General features: G+C 36.6%; 2 protein-coding genes across 12 annotated transcripts in view; one reads left to right on the plus strand and one right to left on the minus strand.

Moving 5' to 3' along the window:
• The window catches only part of ANKIB1 (ankyrin repeat and IBR domain containing 1), a 154,259-nt gene extending 147,694 nt beyond the window's left edge, over positions 1-6,565 (minus strand). For 4 of the 5 annotated variants that reach the window (XM_052001111.1, XM_052001114.1, XM_052001110.1 and 1 more), the window contains exon 1: positions 6,087-6,565. The gene's annotated coding sequence lies outside the window, so the exon portion shown is untranslated. Of the gene's footprint in view, positions 1-5,825; positions 5,930-6,086 lie in introns of those variants that run through there. The other variant, XM_052001113.1, reaches the window with a different exon arrangement.
• A 96-nt stretch (positions 6,566-6,661) lies between these two features.
• The window catches only part of KRIT1 (KRIT1 ankyrin repeat containing), a 55,536-nt gene continuing 37,860 nt past the window's right edge, over positions 6,662-24,337 (plus strand). For 5 of the 7 annotated variants that reach the window (XR_007954289.1, XR_007954292.1, XR_007954293.1 and 2 more), the window contains exons 1-6: positions 6,662-6,890; positions 16,221-16,309; positions 18,104-18,207; positions 18,952-19,111; positions 22,999-23,091; positions 24,179-24,308. Coding sequence is in view for 1 of the 7 variants with exons in the window: in XM_052001119.1 (XP_051857079.1) it covers positions 18,106-18,207; positions 18,952-19,111; positions 22,999-23,091; positions 24,179-24,308 (485 nt within the window). In the remaining 6 variants the exon portion in view is untranslated. The other 2 variants (XR_007954291.1, XR_007954295.1) reach the window with 2 other exon arrangements.

Genomic DNA, 24,337 nt, shown 5'->3' on the forward strand with positions numbered 1-24,337 from the left:
GTAATGTCAGTGTTTGGTTTTGAAATCAGATCCTATGACTACAATGCTCTTTCCACTGTATCACTCAATTGAGAAACAGATAAACCAATTGTGGTAAATAAATATAATGGACTGCCATTTTCTGTAAGAGATAACTACTGAATATGGGTGGGAAATCTATATAGAATGAAAAGCAAGCAAAACTACAACAAAAGGAATTAGTCCCTTTTTTTTTCTCTCCTCATCTCACATCACTCAGTTGCCTTTCCTTACTATTTCCTCTTTCATCCCTATCTCACATAAAGAGGTAGACATTCTTGGCAAGAATAAGCTTTCTACATGCATAAATGATCCCCATTTCATCTCATCTTGTATAGGAGATTGCTCTTTCTGTCATCCCTATTCTCATTAATCTTCCGTCTCTTCCTTTCCCCCAGCTGATTCCCTGATCAGTACAAACATGCCCATCTCTCCTTCATCTTAAAAACCTCTTACTAGATCCATTAATCCCCATTAGCTATCTCTCTTATCCTGCCTCCCTTTTGAAGCAACTAAATATCTTGAGAATGTCATCCACAATGGCTGTTTTCACATCTTTTTCACTCAACTTTTTTCTTACCTCTTTGCAGACTGTTTTCTGATCTCATCCTTCAAATGGCACTTTTCCAAATTACCAGTGTTTTATTAATTGCCCAATGTATTGGCCATTAATTAATGTTCATCTTCCTTGTCTTCTGTGCAACCCCTGACACTGTCACTCAAGTCTCTTCTTGATACTCTTTTCTCTAGGATTCTGATCACTGGCCTCTCTGGTTTCTCCCGTATAACTGTTCCCTCTTTCCCTTCTTTGCTGGCCTTTCATCCAGATCTTGCTTGCTAATTGTAGGAATCCTTCTAAGGTTATGTCCCAAGCCCTGTTCTCTTCTCCCTCTATACTATTTCATTCGATTATCAGCTCCCATGGATTCAATTTTCATCTCTACGTAGATTATTCTTATCTATTTTTCTAGCCCTAACCTGCTTTTTGGTTTGCCTATATACTACAAGATTCTTCACACTCCTGAGCACCCTCCATTCAGCAATCAAATTGATCTTCCTAAACTGAAGTTCTGATAACATCACCTCCTCCCCAATTAAATAAATTTATTTCTCCCTACAGGGTCTAGAATCAAATGTAAAAATTCACTGTTTATCATCTTTTAAAGTCCTTCATAACCTGCCTCCCTCACTACCTTTCTAATATTTTCTAATTTACTTCACTTCTCTATATTCTGTGATTCATTGATACTAATGTTCTAGCTGTTCTTGAGCAGGAAGGACATTTTCCTCATAACTCCTTGAATTTTCATTGGCAGTCCTCCATAATTGAATATCTCTCCCTCTGCATCACTGCTTCCTGGTTTCCTTCAAGTCTCAACTAAAGGCCCACCTTCTGCCAAGAAGCCTCCTCTCTGGGATTACTTTCAAAACTATCCTGTATTTCTCTCGTTTTTATATCTTTGTTTGCATGTTAGCTTCCTCCGTAGATCATGAGCCCCCTGAAAACAGAGGCTAGATTTTTTTTTGTTGTTGTTTTTGCCTTTCTTTGTATCATCACTGCCCTAGCATGGTAGGCACCAGGCTTAATAAATGCTAGTTAACTACAGGAATGTGAGCAGGGTAAAAATAAAAATAAGCTCAAAAAGACTTTTGAAAAACCCAAATTAGCTAAGTCTCTAGATCTAGAAGAAGTTATTATGGGAAAATCATGAATACTCAGATAACTCTCAAACAATAATTGATAATGAATTCATCAATTACTTCTTAATGGCTCTTTATTGAACACTGAGCAAAATGAAACCAACAAAAACGTAAAAGAATACCAATATACATAATAGAGGAAAATATTCAAAGAAATAAAAATTCACAAAAAAAGAACAAAGGCTAATAAACATTTACATTGAGGAGAATTTTTAGCGTTTGACATATGTTAAAAGTGAAATGTTCACTGAAACTGAATGGGTAAAGGATAATTAACCTCTTTGTTTTATTAGAAATAGGAGTATTTCTATTAGAAATTGACTGAAAAGGGCCCTAATAGTTATTATCAATTCTGTGTTTTAGGAAAACTTGAAACTGTTTTAAGAAAACTACAAATGAAATTTTCACAAGCGGACTACAGCAGCCGTTCTACAAGTTTTTCATTTCATGTGAAAAGGCACTGGGTCTAGAGTCAGGAAGATCTGAGTTTAAGTCCAGTTTCAGATACTTGCTAGCTGGATGAGTCACTTCACTTATTTGTCTTGATTTCCTCAAATGTAAAATGGGAATAATACTAGCACTTACCTCAGAGTTTATTGGAGGTTCAAACAAAATAATAATTGTACAGCTCCCGATACATAATAGATGCTTAAGAATTTCTTCCTTTCTTCCTACATTATCTTCTTAAAAAACATAAATCAGAATCTCAAAAGATAAAAAAAAATGTTAAGCCTAGAGGCATCTGGTGTTAATCTTTTGCTTCATCAGAATAGAACCTCTGAAGTAGCTTGGCTACTTCAAAGATGAGAGAGATGATCAAATAAGTTTCAAAGCAGAGGTTGTGAGTAACATGAACAAGAAAATAAGTTATTAGATGTGAAGATTAAATTTTAAAAATTGGAAACAAACAAAATGACCCAAATACAACTTGGCGAAGTGGATATTTCCTATAGTAGATCTGGAATCATAGAACTTGGATTTAAAAGTCCAGGTACTGCTATTTATCATCTGTGTGATATTAGGCAAATTTCATCCCTTCTCTTAGACTCTTCTTTTCTGTTAAATAAGAGGCATGGACACAAAAACCTATACATCAGCTCTAAATCTGTGATCTGCTAACAAACTTCTGGAGAGCAGTGATTAGCTTCTTTTTGTATTTCTCAGAAACATTTAGCAAGCACCTAGCATACAGTACATGCTTAATAATTGTATACTGATTTGCTTAAAATAGTTATAAGAAAACAATAAAATAATAAAATATTAGGACTTTCAACACTAAACAGAGAAACTTTCCTCAGGTTATCTTAATAAATTACTAAAAAAAAAAAAAAAAAAAAAAAGCAAAGCTAGCATTTGAGATTATTTTTGCAAATTTCATGTAAATGAACTTTAAAGAGAAAATGTCTCATAAGAAAAAAAAAACTCAAAACTTTCAACATAAACAGAGAAATTTTCCTTGGGTTAATTCTACTAAAAAAAAAAAAAAATTAAAAATATATTTTTTAAAAAAGGCAAAGCTAGCATTTTAATTAGTTTTTGCAAATTTCATATAAATGAACTTTAAAGAGAAAATGCCTTTTTAAAAGTACTTAAGAAGTTTTAATAATCCTAGTAGACAAAATTGAGCTATTAGGGCTTACCTATTAGGTTCGTTTTGATTCATATTTGAGAATGAGAGCAAAATTTACTCATTGTGAACATAGGCCTACACTAAAGTCTTCCTCTGATATCTTCTGATAGCAGGGCTTCACTAAAACATCGAGAAACCCATCACGTCCAACCAAGCTACTTTGTTGATTGCTTAAGTTTCAAGAATTGATTCATTTTATAATTATTCATTATATGCTTATTATGTTCTAAAAACATTGTACATACAAAAAATTTTTTTTAAGAAAAAACAGATAAGCACCAGAATATCCACTCCAGTGAAATCAGACAGTGTAAGTACTGACATCAGTAGGGATAGAATGAAAAGAATATTAGACTAAAAGGGAGAAATAAGGGCCGGCTCTGACACCTAGGGGAAATGAATTGACTTTTCCCAAGCAGGTTTCTTTAGCTATAAAATAAGCATTTCCGTACTCTTGGGTTCCGAATTAAAAACAACCTTACAGATTCACTGAATTCATGACCTTATTAAGATTGCTGGCCTGTTAAGGCTTTTCCCTTTTCCAATAGTTGTTCAAACTCTTCCCTCCTTCACTGCATTTACTTTTTTAATATATCTAGTATTTATTTATCTGTGAACATGCAGTATACCAAAACAGAATTTCAGCTTTTTGGAAGCTGAGTTGCTCCATTTATCTTTATATAGCCAGAACCTAACTTATAGGAAGCTTTCATTAAAGGCTTTCTGATTTATTGATCCAACAACTACAAGCGAGGACCAGAATTTGAATTGAAGTCTGACATTCTTTCCCTATGTCATAAAGCTAGATGAAATGATTTATCAGCTTCCTTCTAGACATAGCTTATCTAAATCTAAATCAATCTAAATTGGAAATTAGTGACCACTCATTTATTGAATCATTTAACTCAAAATTACCTTGTAGTTCATTTACACAAGTCCTTGCCACTACACAACAGAAGAAATCAGGAACAAAAGGAAACTAGCTCTTTCTGAAGTAAGGATACCACAAAAGTGGGAGCAATGTTATCAACAAGCATATAACCTGCCACACACACACACACACACACACAAATCAGTCAGATCCCCCACAATGCGGAGCAGAAACTCAGTTCAAAAAATAATTAGAAATCTGAAATTCAAATGTTTTCATCCAGTGAACATGTAAGACTCCTAGCAAAAAAGAGAAAAGAAAAGTGAGAAGATATCCAGGAGAAGGTAGAAACTAAGTTTCTTGATCAAAGTTTCCCCCACATATGATTGCTTATCTCCCTACAAGTTCTTTACAATACTCTACTCCTCTTTCCCCTGAAGATTCTGGACATTTTCACCATTCAAAACCAAAACAAACTTGCGGCTTGAACCCACAACAGTGCTCTCTGTTCCTGAAACAAACCAGTAAAATACACTTCCTGATATAGTTAAGATTAAGTTCCTGAACATAATTCTTCTAGGTCAATTTCAAACTGAATTATATGGATCACGAGCACTTAAAAACCCAAGTAAAAGAAATTCAGAAATTACAAGTTCCAAGAAAGCTTGCTTAAGAGAAATCCATATATTTTAATCTTTAAAACAGATATTTTCAAATGACTACACATGGGGGGATGTTATACTAGTAATCTACATAACAGAATAAAAACTTAGTCTTTAACTTAACCAAATCATCTCTTAATAAAAATTTAATTTGCTTCCTATAGTATCTGGTGGAATACCACAGTGATGAAGTCTCAAGATCATTTCATAACTGAATTCATCAACATTTTATTCTAAAATCGCCTAATTTCGACAACTTTCTGCAATTTAAAAATAATCGCTGACATTTGTAAAGCTATAGTGTTTTAAAGTTTCCTACGCATTTTCCACACATTAGCTCATTTAAAAAAGCTAATCCTATAAACACGAATGAAAAATTTGAATCCAAATCAACTGTATATTAAAGATGTCTACAATTCCTAGATAAATTTCCTAACAAGAGCAGGAAAATCACAGGCATAAAGACAAGATGTGTCATCTGCTGGGAAGAAGGAGACGGTTGACTTAAGTTTATTAGGGAGGAAAAAAAAGAGCTGAGTTTCCTGGCTTGGAAAATTATAAATTATTACTCTGAGTGTATTAAATCCGACAAGATATTTGTAAGTCTACAAAACAATTTGCCCAAGAAAATCTTTCATATTCAAGACTGTCCCGTTCTGTAGTTGACAATTTAAAATAACGAAATGCGAACGGATTCGCAGAAAGTCCCTTTGGCGACCTCTGCAAGCCCTCCCAAATCACCTGCGCGTTTCGGACAACCCCCAAGAAGCAGCTATAGCCGAGACGCTCCCAAAGCTACCGAGCCGAGACGTCCGTTTCGGCCACAGTTCGAGGTAGGCGCCTCCACCAAGGCCATGGAGCAGCTACATCCTGGGCCTCGCCCCGGGGGCCGCCCGACCCATCCCACCCCGGGAAGCTAGGGGAAAACATCTCACAGGCTCACCGTATACCCGGCCCCAACTCGGCTTTTGTAGAGAAATGTGGCGGCAGGGCCTCTCAGTCTATCACCTCTTCCAACTGAGCAGAAGGAGCCCACCGTCCCAGCCGGGTGATGCAAACACCACCGGCGCCTCCTCCGGAGTGCCCCCGACCTTTAGTTAGGGGTCAGCACCCCAAGAAAGCGCCCAGATCTCTTTTTAGGGAGAAGGGTCTCGGAGATTGGGATCCCTCCCGAGCGGTGCGGCGACGATAGGACGAAACTCACCGAGGCTGGCTGGGCAGGACCCGGGGGTCTCGGTGGGCTCCGCACCGGGGATTTGTCCTGTCTCTTTGGAGGCAGGGGCTCCGGGGCCAGACCTCCCTCCCCTCCCCCGCTCCTCGTCCCGGACTGGGTCACGGGGTGAGGAGGGGGCCCGGGGCGCAGCTCGGGGCCTTAGGCAGGGCGGGCGCCCCCCATGTCTCCGGGCCGCCGCTGCGCCTCTCGGGGGGCTGGGGGAGGGGGCTCCTGCCGCCGCCTCACGCTCAAGTCCGCCTCATCCTCAAGCCGCCGCCCGCCAGCCCGCCCGGCCTTCACGTTCCGCTCCCGCCAAGGCCGACCACTTTGACGAGCCGCGCTCTACAGCAGGCTCGGGCAAGAGGAGCGGCGAGGCTGGCGATGGCAAACCTTGGCAGCCCCGGCGGCGGCGGCGGCGGCGGTGGCGGCGGCGGGAGCAGTGCCTCAGACCGGCAACCCGGAAACTGAATCTCGACCGCCGACCGTGCCGGGAGTGTAGGGGACGCGACCCCGGAAGTGGTTTCCTCGGATTTCCCAGGAGGCGGGGCGAGGCGAGGCGGGGCGGGGCGGGACGGGGCGGTGACCCGGGGTAGGCGGTTCCAGCCCGCAGCCCGAGGCACCGGAGGAAGACGCGGCGCTGGGTTAAGAGGGGCCGGGGCTGCGGTGGCTATAGGTCGGCCTGGCCCCGGAAGTCGGGCTGCGCCGTTGTGATCGTCGTAGGCGAGGGCGGGGATGCGGAGGCGGCGACTGCCGTCTTCCCTCCCCGATCGGCTCGGCCCTGCCCGCGCGGCTCGGGTAAGAATCGCGCGCGGCCTGCGCTCCTCCCCCGGGGGCCGGGCCTGGACCGGGGGCCGGGAGGGGGAGCACATCCTGGGATGGGGGAGCACACCCAGACTCCAGATTTCGGGGTGGGGAAAGGAATGAGGAGCAAACCCGGGACTGGGGAGTCGAGAGAGGATTGAGAGGGGAGGAAGAGCGGACTTTGGGCTGGGAGAGAGTAGATCCCGGATGGGAAATGCGGGGAAGAAGCTCCCTGGGAGGAGGTGGGGAGCAGACCCCAGACACCGGGATGAAGAAAGCACTGGGAGGGGAGGAAAAGCAGTCTCCAAACCCGGGACTGAGAATAGAGGGATGGGAAGAGCCCTGGATTGGGTGGGGGTGCGGCCCTTTTTTGGCGGGTGATTAATCCGGGCTTCCGCCCTTTGGGGAGTGACAGCCGGTCTCCTGGGGCACATGTGGAGCTCATACCCCCTCCTCACGCCTTAAGCTTCTCGCCCCCTCCGCAGCGCGACCTGTCTCAGTCTGGTTGCTTCTTGGTTGTTTACCCGGGATGAAGAGCAGGCACTATTCCCTTCCCACTTCTTTTTTTTTTTTTTTTTTTTTTAATTTCAAGTACCTCACACACACAGTAGGTGCTTAATAAAAGCTTGCGGACTAACGTTTTGGCAAGCATGTCCATTCATCTCTGTGACATGAGATGACCAAGTTCTAACTGCTCCTACTTTACAAGACTTTTATTCACCTAGTGGGGATGGGGAGGAGAGAGAGGGCTATGAACTATTTATTCAGTTTTGTTTTGTTTTAAGTATTTATCGTATCTGCACCTGGTGCAAATCCCTGTGCTGGGAGAATTGGAAAATTTGAAGAACGCATTCTGGTTCCCTCTTAGAGCTAAGTCTACTTAAGGATGTGTGAATCAAACCCAGATAGCTGCTGTACAAAATGTATTTTTGATAAGGATCTAAAAGTTACAAAATATTTTATGAAGTTCAAGGTGGAGAATTCCGTGGGGGAAAGTCAGCTAAGGTTTTAAAAAACAAAAATGTTTTGTTTTGTTTTTTTCTGGAGATGATGCACTTTAATTGGCCTTTAAGAATAGGTAGTGGGAGTACAGCAAGTAAAGGTAGGAAAAGACTTTCTAGTCTGGGGAACAATGAAAGTAAAAGCAGCAAAGTATGGGGTGGGTGGCCCCCTTCGAATGCACTTTAAAAAATGCCCATTGATAGGTTTTACTCCATTTACCCTATGCAACAAATTCAATTTGCTTATCTTCACCTCAGTCCTGGTAATACCTGGCACTAGGTTAAAAAGTTGAAAGTACTCATTTCTCTCCTGGTCTGTAGTTGGACATCTCCAGCTGCCTGTAAGACACCTCTAGCTCTATGTCTTATGAGGATTGAAAATTGAACTTGTAGACTGAGATAATTATGTTTTCTCTTAAGTCTGTTCCTCTTCTGACTTCATTATATATCAACAACACTTCAATCCATCCAAATTCCTATAAGTTCCAAACTTGGATGCTGTATTTCATTATTTCCTCCCTCTCTTTTAATATTCAGTATCAAGTTTAATTTTTGCTGTATTTATATCTCCTTCCTTTCCTCCCTTTCCATTATGCTATTGTGATTCTAATGTCTTCTCATTTCTATACTCTACCTCTCCTCAAACCATTCTTCATAGCAACTTGTCTTCCTAAAACAGAAATCTAGTCACATTACTCCTTTGTTCAAAGTCCTTCCATAACTCTCTCTTGGCTATGGAATAAAATTCAGATTCTTTTGCCATTCAAAGCCCCCCAAATCTTGTGCTGCCTTCCTTTTTCGAACTAGTCTTTTCCATATGATCTGCATGCCAGCCAACCTATAATGCTCATCCCTTACTCTATTGTTCACTCTTGTCTGACTGTGACCTTGTGGACCACAACACACTAATCAGTACTGGCCAAGAATAGAGTACTGTTGACTTCTTATTCTCCAAATAAACTAGTACTTTCTGTTCTTGTTGCACATGGCTGGGCATAAACATAGAACTTACATTTGGAGCTGAATGGAACTTTATCGTAGGTAATCTAGTGCAAAGAATAACGTGTTTTAAGTGTTTAGATACAGTATTGCTTGAGAGGGCAGAAACTATTGGTTGGAGGAATCAGGGAAAGCTTCCTGTTGAAAATATTCACAAACTGCTTCTTGAAGGAAGAGCCTTCACTGCTGCAAGGGAAGTTTTCTTGGCTTTCCTAATTCATTCTCTCACTCACCACAGTGTCTTTTCTAAATCTTTTCATTTCCCCATTCCCTCCCCCAACTGAAAACCTTCCTTATATTGTACAGGGGGAAAAATTGAGATCAGTTTTATGAAGAACTCATCCTTTTCCTGTCATACTTATTATCCTGATGCCTTCTGTCACTATTTCCTCCTTCATTTTTGTCTCGCAAGAAGAAAGAGCTCTAATTTGGAACTATGCTCAAAAACTTATCAAACTGTGCATACCCTTTGATCCAGCAGTGTTTCTACTGGGCTTATACCCCAAAGAGATACTAAAGAAAGGAAAGGGACCTGTATGTGCCAAAATGTTTGTGGCAGCCCTGTTTATAGTGGCTAGAAGCTGGAAAATGAAAGGATGTCCATCAATTGGAGAATGGTTGAGTAAATTGTGGTATATGAATGTTATGGAATATTATTGTTCTGTAAGGAATGACCAGCAGGATGAATACAGAGAGGACTGGCGAGACTTACATGAACTGATGCTGAGTGAAATGAGCAGAACCAGGAGATCATTATATACCTCAACAACGATACTGTTTGAGGATGTATTCTGATGGAAGTGGATCTCTTCGATAAAGAGAGCCTTAATTGATCAAAGATGGACAGAAGCAGCTACACCCAGAGAAAGAACACTGGGAAATGAATATAAACTGCTTGCATTTTTGTTTTTCTTCCCGGGTTATTTATACCTTCTGAATTCAATTCTCCCTGTGCAACAAGAAAACTGTTCGGTTCTGCACATGTATATTGTATCCAGGATATACTGTAACCTATTCAACATGTAAAGGACTGCTTGCCATCTGGGGGAGAGGGTGGAGGGAGGGAGGGGAAAAATCAGAACAGAAGTGAGTGCAAGGGATAATGCTGTAAAAAATTACCCTGGCATGCCTTCTATCAATAAAAAGATATTAAAATTTAAAAAAAATAAAAATAAAAAAAATAAAAAGAAGAAAGAGCTCTTCTTGCCAAGGCTAAAATCCCTTTAATATATACACAATAAACCCATTCCATCCTGATTTCTCCAAATAGTAGTCCACTAATGAGAATCATAGAGGGAAATGCTGTTCCTGCATGAATGCTGTACCCGATTGAGCTCAGTGCTGAGCTTTGCCAATCAGCTTAGAGATTGCAGCTCTCAACATCCCTCAATCTCTGTTCCCCTCCTAATCCTTTTTTTTTTTTTTTTTTTTTTGTATTTCAGGTACCTCACACACACACTAGGTGCTTAATAAAAAGCATCTACTTTAATAAAAATAATCATCCATCCCTCTCTCCTTGACTGTTATCCTAGATCTTCTCTGACTTGTCTGGCTAACTAAAGTCCTTGAGAAGGCCATCTACAAGAGATACCTCTACTTTCCTTTCAATCTTTTATTCACTATCTAACTTCTGACTTCAGTTTAATGTATATCAGATTGCTTGCTGTTTATGGGAGAGAATAGGAGAGAGGGAGGGAGAAAAACTGGGAACACAAAATTTTGCAAAAATGGAAGGTTGAATATATTGGATTTCTTGCCATCTAGGGGAGGGTGTGAGGGAAGGGGGTGGAACACAGGGTTTTTCAAGGGTTAATGTTGAAGAATTGTCCATGCATATGTTTTGAAAAATAAAAAACTTTAATAAAAAAAATTAAGGTTGAGAACTATCTTTACATGTATTTGGAAAAATAAAAAGCTATTAAAATTCTAAAACTAAATAAATAAAATCTGTCTTCAAACCCTATCATTCACCTAAAAGTTTTCTCCAGAGTTACTAATGATCTTAGAATTGCCCTATGTAGTGCCCTTTTCTATTTTTTTCTTTCTTTTTTTTTAATATAGCTTTTTATTTATAAGTTATATGTATGGGTAATTTTACAGCATTGACAATTGCCAAACCTTTTGTTCCAATTTTTCCCCTCCTTCCCACCCCCTCTCCTAGATGGCAGGATGACCAGTATATGTTAAATATATTAAAGTATAAGTTAGATACACAATAAGTATACATGACCAAACCGTTATTTTGCTGTATAAAAAGAATCGGACTCTGAAATATTGTACAATTCGCCTGTGAAGGAAATCCAAAATGCAGGGATTGGGAATTCAATGCAATGGTGCTTAGTCATCTTCCAGAGTTTTTTCACTGGACATAGCTGGTTCAGTTCATTACTGCTCCATTGGAACTGATTTGGTTCATCTCATTGCTGAAGATGGCTAGGTCCATCAGAATTGATCATCATATAGTATTGTTGAAGTATATAATGATCTCCTGGCTCTGCTGGTTTCACTCAGCATCAGTTCGTGTAAGTCTCTCCAGGCCTTTCTGAAATCGTCCTATTGGTCATTTCTTACTGAACAATAATATTCCGTAACATTCATATACCACAATTTATTCAGCCATTCTCCAATTGATGGGCATCTACTCAGTTTCCAGTTTCTGAGTGCCCTTTTCTTAATGTTCATCTTTCATGACCTCTCTGCAGCCTTTGACACTTGCTTACCTTGTTAATGTTACTCTAGGTTTTCATGACACTAGTCTCTTGATTTTTCTCCCTTCACTCTGACTCTTTCCTTTCCAAGTGTCCTTTGCTGGCTCTTCACTCAGATCACACTTGCTAAACTTGGGGGGGCCACCGGGTTCTGCCTTGGACCCTTTTCTCCTAATGTCTGTTAGACTTGTGATCTTTTTAGTTCCCTTTCATTCAGTAATATGTCTTTGTGGATGATTCTGAAGTCTTCTCCAGCCCCACACCCTCTGCTGACCTTTGGTTTCACATCTCCACTATTTATTGAACATCTCAGAATGGTTGACCCTTAGACATCTGAAGCTCAATATGTCCAATATTGAATTCATCTCCCCTCCCCGCTTTTAGACTTCCCTGTTACAATTCTCAGGGCACCACCTTCCTTCCTATCACCAAAGCCTGAAACCTAGATGTTACCCCACATATCCAATCTGTTTGCCAAAAACATTTGATTTTACCTTTATGACATCTCTCAACTACTCCCAATCCCAATCCCTAATCCCTTTTTGATACTACCTTTACCCTTGTACAGATACCTAACACTTGAACTATTGCAATAGCCTGTATCTACCACAAGTCTCTTCCCCACAAGCCATCATCCATTCATCTTCCTAGAGTACAGATTCCATATATATATATATATATATATATATATATATATATATATATATACATACACTCATACACACAAACACACATAATTCAGTAAACTCTTAATGCCTTCCTTTCATCTCCAGGATCAAATATCAAATCTTCTGGCATTTGGACCTCTGCCTTCCTGCTACCTTCCCACTTTTCTTATACCTAATACCTTGATCCTACTCCCACCACAAATCCTTTCACAAATCCTCTTCAATCTAGAAACATTGGCCTTTGTCATTCTAAAAACAGAACATTTCATCTGATGCTGGGTTGTCCCCCATGCATGCAAGTCTCTTCTGTACTTCCTGGGTTTCTTAATTGCCAGCTAAAAATTCCACCTTCTACAAGAAACCCTTTTTGATCTTTTCTAGTTCAGTGCCTTCTCTCTATTGATCATTATCAGTTTATCCTGTATATAACTTATTTGTACATAGTTTTTTATTGTGGTCCCCTCAAACTATGCTTCATAAATGTTAAGTGGCTGATGAACTCTGGGGCAAGGAAAAAGGAGTGAATTCCAGTTATAGATGAAGGCTATTCAAAGACCTTAAAACAGAAGATGGCATGACTGTGAGGAAGTGAAAAAGTTACTTTGGTGGGATTGCTGAGTACAGAAGAAAGAGTAATATCCAAAAATTTGGGGCCAACTTGTATGATGCTTTCAAAGCCAAATAGACAAAGGTTTTTGATTTGTTTTGTTTTATCTAGAGGCCATTGGACTTGATTAAATAAGGGAGTCATCTGATCAGCTATGTGTTTAAGGAAAATTACTTTAACAAAGAAGCATACCTGTGGGATGGAATAGAGTGATGAAAGACTTGAGGTAGGAAGACGAGTTTGGAAACTGTTATGGGAAGTCATTAGGGCCTGAAGTCAGTGGATGCATGAGTGGAGACCTATGTTGTGTTGGGAGAGAGTTGTGAAGATAGACAAGATTGGACAATTTACTGGATTTCTGGGGTTTGGGAGAATGAGTGGTTGAGAATAATGCCTACATTACAATCTGAAACATTGGAAAGATACTGATTACTTTCAACAAAAATAGGGAAGTTTGGAATTTGGAAGGCTCCAGAGAGAAAGATTTGGGTCAGTTTGACACACTTAATCTTTAAAATGTTTCTGGGATATTTACATCTTTGAAAAGTCTTCCTTCAAATATTTGGATAATGATCTGTCTAAAGAGCCACACCTCAACTCTGGGGCATTGATCCCACTTGCTTAATTTCAAACCTCTCCCCCCCAAAAAAAAAAAAAATCTGGCACATTCTAATCATTCTGCAAGAGCTGTTCCTTCAGCTGATAAATAAAAAGGAGGAAAGAAAGAAAAGACCTAGTGAAGGAAGAGTAAACAAATGATTTTGTCTGTTTTCACTCTGAATCCCTCATCTAATCATTCTTTTATGAAATTTACCTGGTCATCAGAAGCTAAATATTACAGACCACAGATATTTTTTGCTAATTTTCTTAACATTCTCAGTATAGTCTCTCAAAATCTCTTGCCAAATAAATTTTAGCCTTAACTATACAACTTTTTTTTTTTTAATTTTCAGGTAATCAGTACTTACTCTTCTCCCTGATTTCTATCTCAATTTAACTACCTCATTGCCTTTTACTTTGTCCCAGATATAATGTTCATAATTGTTTTTAAATTTTTAAAAATGTTTCATTTTTAAAATGTGGGAAGTTGGGGAAAGTAATGTTGGCCATTTTTAAAAATGGTATATATCACATCCTTCATGTTTTTATCTTTTTTTTTTTAATCATGTTTGGGAATCAACTATAGTTCATCTATTGAGCAAAATCCTTAGCCAAAACCAATTCAGAGACAATAAATAATAAAAACATTTTTATAAATAAATATGTATTTTCCTTGATAGAATTATACCTGAGACCATGTGGTCCAATCCCCTCGTTTTACAATTGCTTTGAATTGTGTTTGGAAACCTAAGGCATCTCCGTTTGTTTCTAGGCTGTTGCTAAAGCTGCCAACAGGAATTTATATAGGACCTGCTAAAAAAGAACTTAGAAGAAATTATGGTGGTTCCTTTCCTTGGGCTTCGGGTTTTTAGCAGAAAGGTTTAAAAAGCATGGTACCTCAAGAACTAATTATCTGGAGCACTTTAGGGTCACAGTGCTGAAGCTGGAAGGGACTTTTAGTCCAACCCCCTGTGAAATCATTGACTTGCCCAATCATGATAGACGTAATCATGTGTCATTTGGGATTTAAACATAGATTGCCCAGGTCCCAATCAAGTCTACTATGTTGTCATGATGCAAATAAAATATGTTTTGTTCAACATTTTTGCCAGTTACTTTCTAAAATTAACACATTTATAGATCAAATAAAGCTAGATGGGGAAGGTTCATAGATTGGGATACTAATAATAAGAGCTAACATATAGTGAACCACTTTACATATGTTATCTTTAATCCTAACAAAACACTGTTAGGTAGATGCTGTTACTGCTATTATTTATTCTTGGATGACAATATTCAAAAAGATCTCCCTAGGCCAAGATAGTGGCCCAAATCTAATGATGTTAAAATTAATAAAGATAAACATAACACTTCAACAGATTTATGCTTAGATTAAAAAAAATCAATAGCATACTTATAATATGTCTTTGACCAGATGAATTCATATAGAAAAGATCTGGCATCTTTAATGCACTTATAAGCTCACTAGGACCCAGTGACATGGCATCTAAACAAATTAATATGCTCTTAGGCTGCATTGATAGAGTACCTTGTGTCTGGAATCAGGGAAAGGATCATCCCACTGCCTGATCAGAACACATTAATATTACTGGGTTTTTTTCCTGGGCATCATTCTCTAGAAAGGACAGGAGATTGTAAACCTACAGAAGAAGAGGAATGTGACAGCAGTCTTGAAGTGTTTGAGGGCTCTTGGATAGAAGAGAGAAGTTTGGATTTGGGTCTAAAGCATGAAAATAGTAGAGAAGAAATTGCTTTATAAAAGCAAGTCAAGCTGTTCAAATGTGGACTACCTGGCACACGGGGCTGTCAGTCATCAAACAGAGACCACAAAATTACTTAGGAATATGAAAGGTATTCTTAATCAAGAACCAAAGCAGACTGACCACAGAGGTCTCTTCCAAAAATCATCTCTTTGCCTGATTCTGTTAAATGATTTCCCAGTAATATAGTCCTGAATTTGTCTTACTCTTAAAATAAGGGGAAAATATACTAGCAATCCCTTTCATACATACCTTAATAGGGTCTTTTCAAAGGACCTTCTGTAATCTTAACAGTGACTTTCAAAGTGCCTCAATAAATATTGTGTTGAATGCAGTATCTAAATAATACTATTTGTAGTTGCCATTGTAACAAACAGAGAATTTATGTAGTATAATGTCTGTCTTCAGGAATCCTGTATCCTTTTAAGGTGATAGATTTCAAGTATTTGATTGTCCCAATTGAAAATATAAGATTGAATTTAGCAAAGCAAAATGTGCCTCTCTTTTGCCTACTTTGAGACACATTACTATATTAGGCAGATAGATGGTACAGAGCATAAAGTCCTTGATTTGGAATCTGGAAGACGTGTTCAAATCCCTTATTAAACACATTAATAAGTATGTGATCCTAGACAAGTCACTGTCTGCCTCAGTTTCTTCATCTGTAAAATGGAAATAATGCTAGCACTACTTTCCAGGGTTGTCCTGAGGATCATAATGACATAATATTTGAAGAGTAACCTGCAAACCTTAAAGCAGCATATAAATGTGGTTATTATTAAGTATTATTAGTCTTCATCTTTTTCTCAAAAGAGATATTGTATCTGTCCTAGTGTTTTACCAAATCCCTCAGTTCAAAATAATGTTCTTAAGTATCTAGTAAGCTTAATTATGGGGAAAAAATAACAAAAAAATCTTTTTTTTTTAATTGTGGGTATTTTTTCCTTCTGTATTTTAAAGTTAATTTAATGCCACTAAGTGCCGGATTGAGAGTCTCAGAAAGAACTGTTACCTCCCCCTAAGAACAAGTAAAGCCTGGATGTCATAAGGTAAAATTTAGATCTGATGGAGGTTTTTTTGTATTTAAATGAGTCACCATATGAACTACATTATTGTTAGTTTCCAATGAAGAGAAATATCAGTCTAAAGTGCAGTCAAAAATTTGAAAGCATTTCCAAAACCTGTACTGTGAAAACCTTTGGGGTATGAAATTTGACAAAGTCCACAGATACTAGTCTAGGAACTTAGGATAATATCCACTTCTAAAGTAAAGCGAAGTAAGTGAAATTTGGAAGTAAAATACGAGAAATTAAAACCACTTTTATATTAAAATTTTGTTTCATGTGTTAAGTATTTATGAATTTTGATATTTTAGAGGGTAAATCACAAGCATGGGAATTTTCTCATGGCATATCTTATGGAATGCATTTTGGGAAATGGTTTTCTAAAGTGATATTGTTCTTGGTCAGCAATGATAAATTAATGTAAATTTCTCCTCTATTACTATATTATTAAAAATATTTTCCTAGAAATAAACAATTTTCTATTGGTGTAGTAGTAGTTTGACATTTTTTAAAAATCAGGTTTTTAATTTGTATTAGTAATATCTAGAAATATAATTTTAAGACATTATTTTCTATCATGTAAATGGGAAAGAAAAGTATAGCAAAACTTTTTTTCCATAAATCATTTTGAGTGGAAATCTTTCTAAGATCACATGATTCTCTTGCTGCTTAAACAGATTATATTGAAGATACATTAATGACTCATGATCATCCATAGGAGCATTTGTTCCTCTGTTTGAACTATGATTCAGTGCTTTCCGAGATAGAGGTGTATAAGATTATTTCCCCTTTTACCAAATGTCCCCAAATTACTATACTTTTCAGTTTTTCTTTTTCAGCTATTCCCTTTTTGCTTCTTCACTGCCTTTCTGAGCAATTGTCGACTGCACTATATTCTCTTTTTGCTAGTTTCTTTTCTTCATTGCCTAAGAAATCAATTTAGTTAAATTTAACAAACCTCTCTTAAGCTTTTACTATAAACAAATCACTGTGTGTTGTTGGGATTACAGACAATAATCCTTTCGCAAAAGAGCTTATATTTGTTATTAACTTACATTCTTTTGCTACTAGTTTATATTCTAACTTAAAATTACATTTAAAATAAGTATAAAAAAGCTCCATGCGTCTCACCTATGAACAAAGTGAATTATATTTATTTTATGGATTCAGGATCTCTCTTACTTCCTGATTCTCACCTGTATTGTTATTGTTTATTTTAAATAGTTAAGCATAAACAATACCATGTTATAATTAGCTAGCAAATGCTAATACCAGTTCCATAATTTACTGTTTTCAAATGCATCTCCGTGGTTTAGAAAAAGGCAGAAAATATAATTAAATCACTAATGCCAGTTTATTCAAAAATTCAATCTAAGTTCAAAAAAACCTATGAGAACCTCCATTAATATATTCATGTATGTATACTTTACACATGAAGAAATTAAACCTTAAAGAAAATAATTATCCTTAATCTTAGGCTTGATTTATTGAATAGAAACATAATCTCAGAATATTGAACAGAAACCTAATCTTACTGAATTATGTTGCCTATTCATACCTCTTATATACTATATATTTTGATTTAATGAGTTTTAGAAAATGGAATGTAAAAATTATTGAAGATAAAATAATCAGAATCAATGTCTGGGAAATGTGTCAGATATTTTACTTTAAACCTTTTTATCAATTTTATAGTTTCTTGTTTATTTTATTCTTTCAGAAATTGTGGGGTTTGATTTTTATGAGCCTTTTTTGCTTTTTTGTTTGTTTTTAATAAAGCCATGGGAAATCCAGAAAATATAGAAGATGCATATGTTGCTGTCATTCGTCCAAAGAATACTGCCAGTCTCAATTCTCGGGAATATCGAGCTAAATCATATGAAGTAAGAGACTGATACTTAAAATGTGTCATTTTCAATACTGTTGTTACAGTATTGTAACTATAATTCTATTTTGATGTTTGTTTAAAGTACTCTTTAATCTTGACTTACTAATTACATTATCTTTCTGCCATTTTTGAATGGAATAAAGGAGGGCAGACTTTATTACAAAAGAAATGTCATCTTTCTGTGAAATGAGTTTCAGAATCTCATTAGAAAGTTGCATCCTAGATTCACTCAACTTTCCTCTCTATTATTTAATTTATGTGATTTGTTTCTAGATCACATAATATTTTGGGGATCCATGATTGAGCATTTCCTCTAGCAGAGTAATTTGCAGCTCTTATATGCCTTTTTACGTGGTCATCATGTTTTTCTAGGTTCAAAAATACTTTGACGAATTAGCAGTCAGTTTTTGATGAATCTTTCCAAACTTAGCTAGGTTATTCCTCAATAATAGACATATAGTCCAATTTTGGAGCCCATATTTGAAACTGTGGTCATGATAGCACTTTTCAGAGGTTTCTTTCTCTCTAATAGGGAGAACCTTTAAAAATCAAGAACCTATCACCATTTCAGATGAAACATTGGAGTAGAATTTTAGTAGAAGCCGTTGGGGGTTTGGTTATCCAAAACCCATCAGACCAATATTACTTAGATTCTACAAGGACTTCTGTGATGATGTAATATAATGTGGCTATATTAAACTTTTTTCTTTTTCCCTACTTTGCTTTGTATTTTTATAAGATTTTGTTGCTTGAAGTTCCCATTGAAGGACAAAAGAAAAAAAGGAAAAAGGTTTTACTTGAAACTAAACTTCAGGGGAGTAGTGAAATAACACAAAGCATTTTGGATTATGTAGTAGAAACTACCAAACCAATTTCTCCTGCCAATCAGGGTATCAAAGGTAAGAGACTTGTTTTGTGAGAGATGTACTTTAAACATTAATGTGAAGAACCGATGTATAATTTAACTTTCGCCATTTTTCTTTCTCTTTGGAAATGCCTAAAAATTGTAAAGGACAAAAAAAAAAGCTTAGTAGGAAGACAAAGCTATTTGAGAACCTTTTTGGTTTTGACAGAAAATAAAAATTGTGAACCACTGAGCATTTAAGTTATTCAGTATGAACATTGTACTCTTCAGAAAAAAAAAGGAAAGAAGTGAATAAAGCAAATAATAATAAAGCAAATTTTTTTAAATGACAGTAATAATTCAGTTAAGCATCTACATGTAGAAGTAGAAGGACATTCCAGCAAAGTCACAGAAGCAAAAAAGTACAAAGTGGAAGTGAATAAGGACTGGTCGTGGCATTGGGCCTATGACACCATAAGAGGTAGCTCCTATAACTACTACCGAATTATTATCAAGGAGGCTTGGTAAATAGCTAGATGTGAGAGATGAAAGAAAAGCAAGATTCTAGGAAAACTACAAAGATCAAGGGTCATTAGAAAGAATACTGGCTTTCAAGTCAAAGGACACAGGTCCACAGGCTGTCTTGGCCACTTATTATTTGAGCCAATCACTTCTCTGGAATACTTATTTTCTCATCCATTAAAAAAGTTATTTAAAAAGGAGTTGCATATAGCATTTTCACTTTCTGTTATTGTTTGCTTGCATTTTTGTTTTTCTCAGGTTTTTTTCTTTCTAAATCTGCTTTTTCTTGTGCAGCAAGATAACTTATAAATATGTATACATATATTGCATTTAACATATATTTTAACATGTTTAATATGTATTGGACTACTTGCCATCCAGGGGAGGGGATGAGGGGGGAAGGAAGGGGAAATTTGGAACAGAAGATTTTGCAAGGGTCAGTGTTGAAAAATTTACCCATGCATATGTTTTGCAAATAAAAAGCTATAATAAAAAAATAAATAAATAAAAAGGGAAAAGGGCCTCCATGTACAAATATGTTTTTAGCAGCCCTTTTTGAAATATAAGGAATTGGAAACTGGCTAAATAAGTTATGGTATGTTAATGTAATGATTATTGTTCCATAAGAAATGATCAGCAAACTTATTTCAAAAAGAACAGGAAAACTTACATGAACTGATGCTAAGTGAAATGATTAGAACCAAGAGAACTTTGTATAGCAATAACAAGATTATATAATGATCAACTGTGAAGGACTTGGCTTTTTCAACAATAAGGTAATTTAGGCCCATTCCAGTAATTTTAAAATGGAGAAAGCCATTCAAATTCAGAAACATAGAGGACTATAGGGACTGAACGTAGATCACAATATAGTATTTTCAGCTTTTTTGTTGTTTGCTTACTTTTTTCTTTCTCATTTTTTCCTTTTTAATCTGATTTTTTTTGAATACCATGAAAACCAAGGAAATATGTTTAGAAGAATTGCATATGTTTAAATTTTGTAGGATTACTTATTCGAGGAGGGAGGAAGGGAGGCAAGGAGAAAATTTTAGAACACAAGGTTTTGCAAGGGTTAATGTTGAAAACTATCTTTGCATGTGTTTTGAAAAATAAAAAGCTAATAATATTAAACAAATAAAACAAATTTTAATTTAAAAAAAAAGAAATTACTGTATATCATCCTGAAGGTTCTTCTCAGTTCTAAATCTGTGATTAGAGATTATATAGGAAGGTTGCATATGTATTTGTTTTGAAAATATTATTTTACAATAATCTTGTTAACATATTATAACCAACCTTATTCTAACATCACAAAATTCTACCATTCTCATTTAATCATATCCCAAGACTAAATTATATGGTTGTTAATAATTTGAATTAAAACTTGAGCCCCCATAGTGTGGGCATATTAGTTAGCATATGTGCAAAAGTCATGCTCCTGTGGAACCAGTTGCTCCCTGTAACATTTCATCTTGTTAACAGTGAAGCATATACAGGATGTACCCATATTTACTAAGACAGGAAAATATGTTAATACATTCAAGAAACTATTTCCTGATGATCCAATTAAGAGAACCTTGTAAAAATGTAGTAACTGTTAGTAATATGGTTGATTCCACAAATCATACTTGAATTGCCTCATAGTTATAATTATATAATATGTATTTACAATATATAATTACAGTGCTTAAAATGGGCAGTTAAAAGAAGTGTCACCACTAGATTGTGAGCAATAATAGAACAGGGAAGATCAAGCCATAGAATTAATGATGTAAGAAATGGTCACAACAGGCAAGGTTTCTTTAGGTTTGAAAGATAAGCCATACAGATACCATGAATCTAAAGATGAAGCAGGATACTTGGCCAAAGCTGAAAGAACAAACCCCCCAGGTGCTTTTTGTCCAGCTGGGTTACCAATGTTACAGTCAAAAAGTTGGAAATAAAGGGAGGCAGGTACTGGCTGAAACAGAATCAAGGGATAAGATTTAGGCTTCAGAAATTTATACTGGATGAGAGGATCTTGGCAGAGTTCAGATGGGAAATGAGGGAATACAAAACAGAATCTAGAACAACTGGGAACGGAGGCTCACAGTCCAATATAAGTCAGCAGAGTTCCATGATAATGAAACGGAACAGAATTGCCTACCCTCTGCTCTGACTTTTTAATCATCATTTCTTCCTTTTGAGAGATCAAGTCTATAGAGAATGTCATACTTTCTGAATTGAGATAGGGCTTCACAAATCCCTCTGGCTGGCTGACACAGGAAGGGCCTTTGGGGAATTCTCAGACTTCTAATCAAGTAGTCACCATATACCATTTGATTTTTTTTTTTTAGCATATATATTTTTTGTCTAAAATAGTGTTATTTTTAAGATTAAAAAAAAAAAACCCACAGAATATTTTATAAGATTTATTTTTTAATTCAGTACTGAATTCTTATTGCATTGAAATGAAAATAATTCCAGGAAATGATAAAATAAAATGAATATCACTTTTTTTTTTTTTTAAAGAATAGCAAAGGCAATCCTTGTTTCATTTCCTTGGAATTGCATTAGAAAAATCTTTATCCCCTCTTCTACTTTGTTAAATTTTCTATTTTACAAAATACTGAGATCATTTTTAGGTAAGAATATACTCTAATTTCTCATATTTGATACATATATTTATCCATATGTCCTCCTTGTAACTTATCCAGTTACTGTATCTATGTCACAGGCCCTTTTCTTAAGATGTGGACATTTTTATAGGGAAAGGAGAAGTTTTCCCTAGTCCAGCTTCAGGACAGGAATGAAAAAGGAATAGTAAGGTCAAAGACACGAGAAAGAGATCTTCAAAGATGAAACAGTTAAGACAAAGTTTGTGTGACTCTCTGTGAAGGACTGGAATAGGATATTGTTAAAATTTAAAGCAAGCAGTAGCATCCCAACCCCCAGTTCCAACAAATTCGCTACCCCCCCCCCCCCCCCCCCCCCCCGCAAATAAAAGGATTTCAAAAAAAGCCTGGGGTCAAGAAGGAAGACAGAATATAGAGAAAAAGATTCAGCTAGCACTATAGTCAAAGGCTGATTTTATGGCATTGCAGTTTCCAGCCAACACTCTCTAGTCCCCTCCTCCAAGAGCAGGCTGTTAGGGCTTCACAGTCTTGAAACATAAAAGCATCCTTGATATCCAATCTGAAAAGCCTTGTCCTGATAAACAGCTACCCCAGTCCCTAACTGGATCAAGGTTACTCCCTTGCTCCACATACCAAATTTTCCTACTAAAGAATTAGGCTGTGGCCCCAAACTAGCTAAGTTGATTATCTCTATTGTGAATATCCTTTATTGTTGTAGTAATATAATGTTTTGTCAGTTCTGTTACTGTGGATTTAAGAGTTGACTATATCCTGCAAATTGATTTTTTTATATATATATACTAAGGAAAACGAGTAGTATTAATGAAGAAATTTCCTCTCGATGGAGAAAAAGTGGGCAAAGAGGCATCTTTATTTATTGTTCCATCAGTTGTCAAAGGTACAGTTTTCTTTTGAATCCATATAAATTTTAGATGCTAAATTAATGTTTATTGGAAAAATTGTATGAATGTTAATGATGATGTTTATAGTCTAAAAACATACACATCAAAGAAAATAATTAGTTCCGGTTTCACTTTAAAGAAAGTAATGGACAAGCAAAATGAAATTTGAAACAGTTTTATTCTTTATTCTTATTTTAAAATGTGAGATAGAAGGTAGCCCCAAGAAAAGACAGCTAAGGAGTTAGTTTTATAGCAGTCATATCATAAGCAAGAACTTTTCTTATAAGGAGACAAGAGGAAAACAGACATATATTTATGACTCAATAGGATATAGTGACAGTCTGTTTCATACAAGGCTCAAAGAGAACACCCGCCTTAAAGGGAAACTGTGTACCTGACAAAAATCAGTGGCCAAAACTAAAAAGTATATGAAATGTAAAAAATGTGTTTTGAATCCAAGCCTGATTAGAAATTGATTTGTACAGGGCTAACCTGTGTAATGCCTGACTGTGATAGCAAGAAAGACAGCCTAGCATAATGGTTGGAAACTGATTTTAGACTCAGAAAAAATCCTGGATTTAAGTTTTACATCTTATACACATTGGCTTTGTGAAATTACTTAATCTTTCAGGGTCCCCCATAAATCCATGGCACTAAATTGCAAAACGATGCTGATCGGCTTTTAGAAGAAAGCATTTTTTCTCCAGGAGTTCTATATATCAATGAAATAACAGATCTGATAAAAAAAAAAAAAAAAAGAAAAAAATGTTATTAGCCCATTCTGATTGCCTTAGGAAGGAGAGTATAGCTACTCTCTTTTGCCTAGAGTTAAAGTTTGGCCTTTATTTAAGAGATGGTAAAAGATCACAAGAGTTAGAATTCTTCTGAATCATTGAGCCAGAAGAAACAAATTGATGTCAAATCTTCCAGGTTTCTTTCTTAATAATATTGTGTTCATTTGAGGAATGATTTGCTGTTTGATGAATGCTTTGCAGTTTTAACAAAGTGATATTTTAAAATGAAGAATGTGTGCAATCTTGTGTTTCACAAGTCTGATTACTTTTTTTCATCCCTTTTTTTTAGATAATACTAAATATTCATATAGTCCAGGATGTCCAGTTTTCTACTGTTTACAAGATATCATGCGAGTCTGTAGTGAATCCAGCACTCACTTTGCCACTCTTACAGCAAGAATGTTAATTGCTCTGGATAAGTAAGAAATGTCATTAGAAAAAAAAATTC

This window comes from Antechinus flavipes, chromosome 5 (genome assembly GCF_016432865.1).
Source record: "Antechinus flavipes isolate AdamAnt ecotype Samford, QLD, Australia chromosome 5, AdamAnt_v2, whole genome shotgun sequence".
Taxonomy (NCBI): Eukaryota; Metazoa; Chordata; class Mammalia; order Dasyuromorphia; family Dasyuridae; genus Antechinus; species Antechinus flavipes.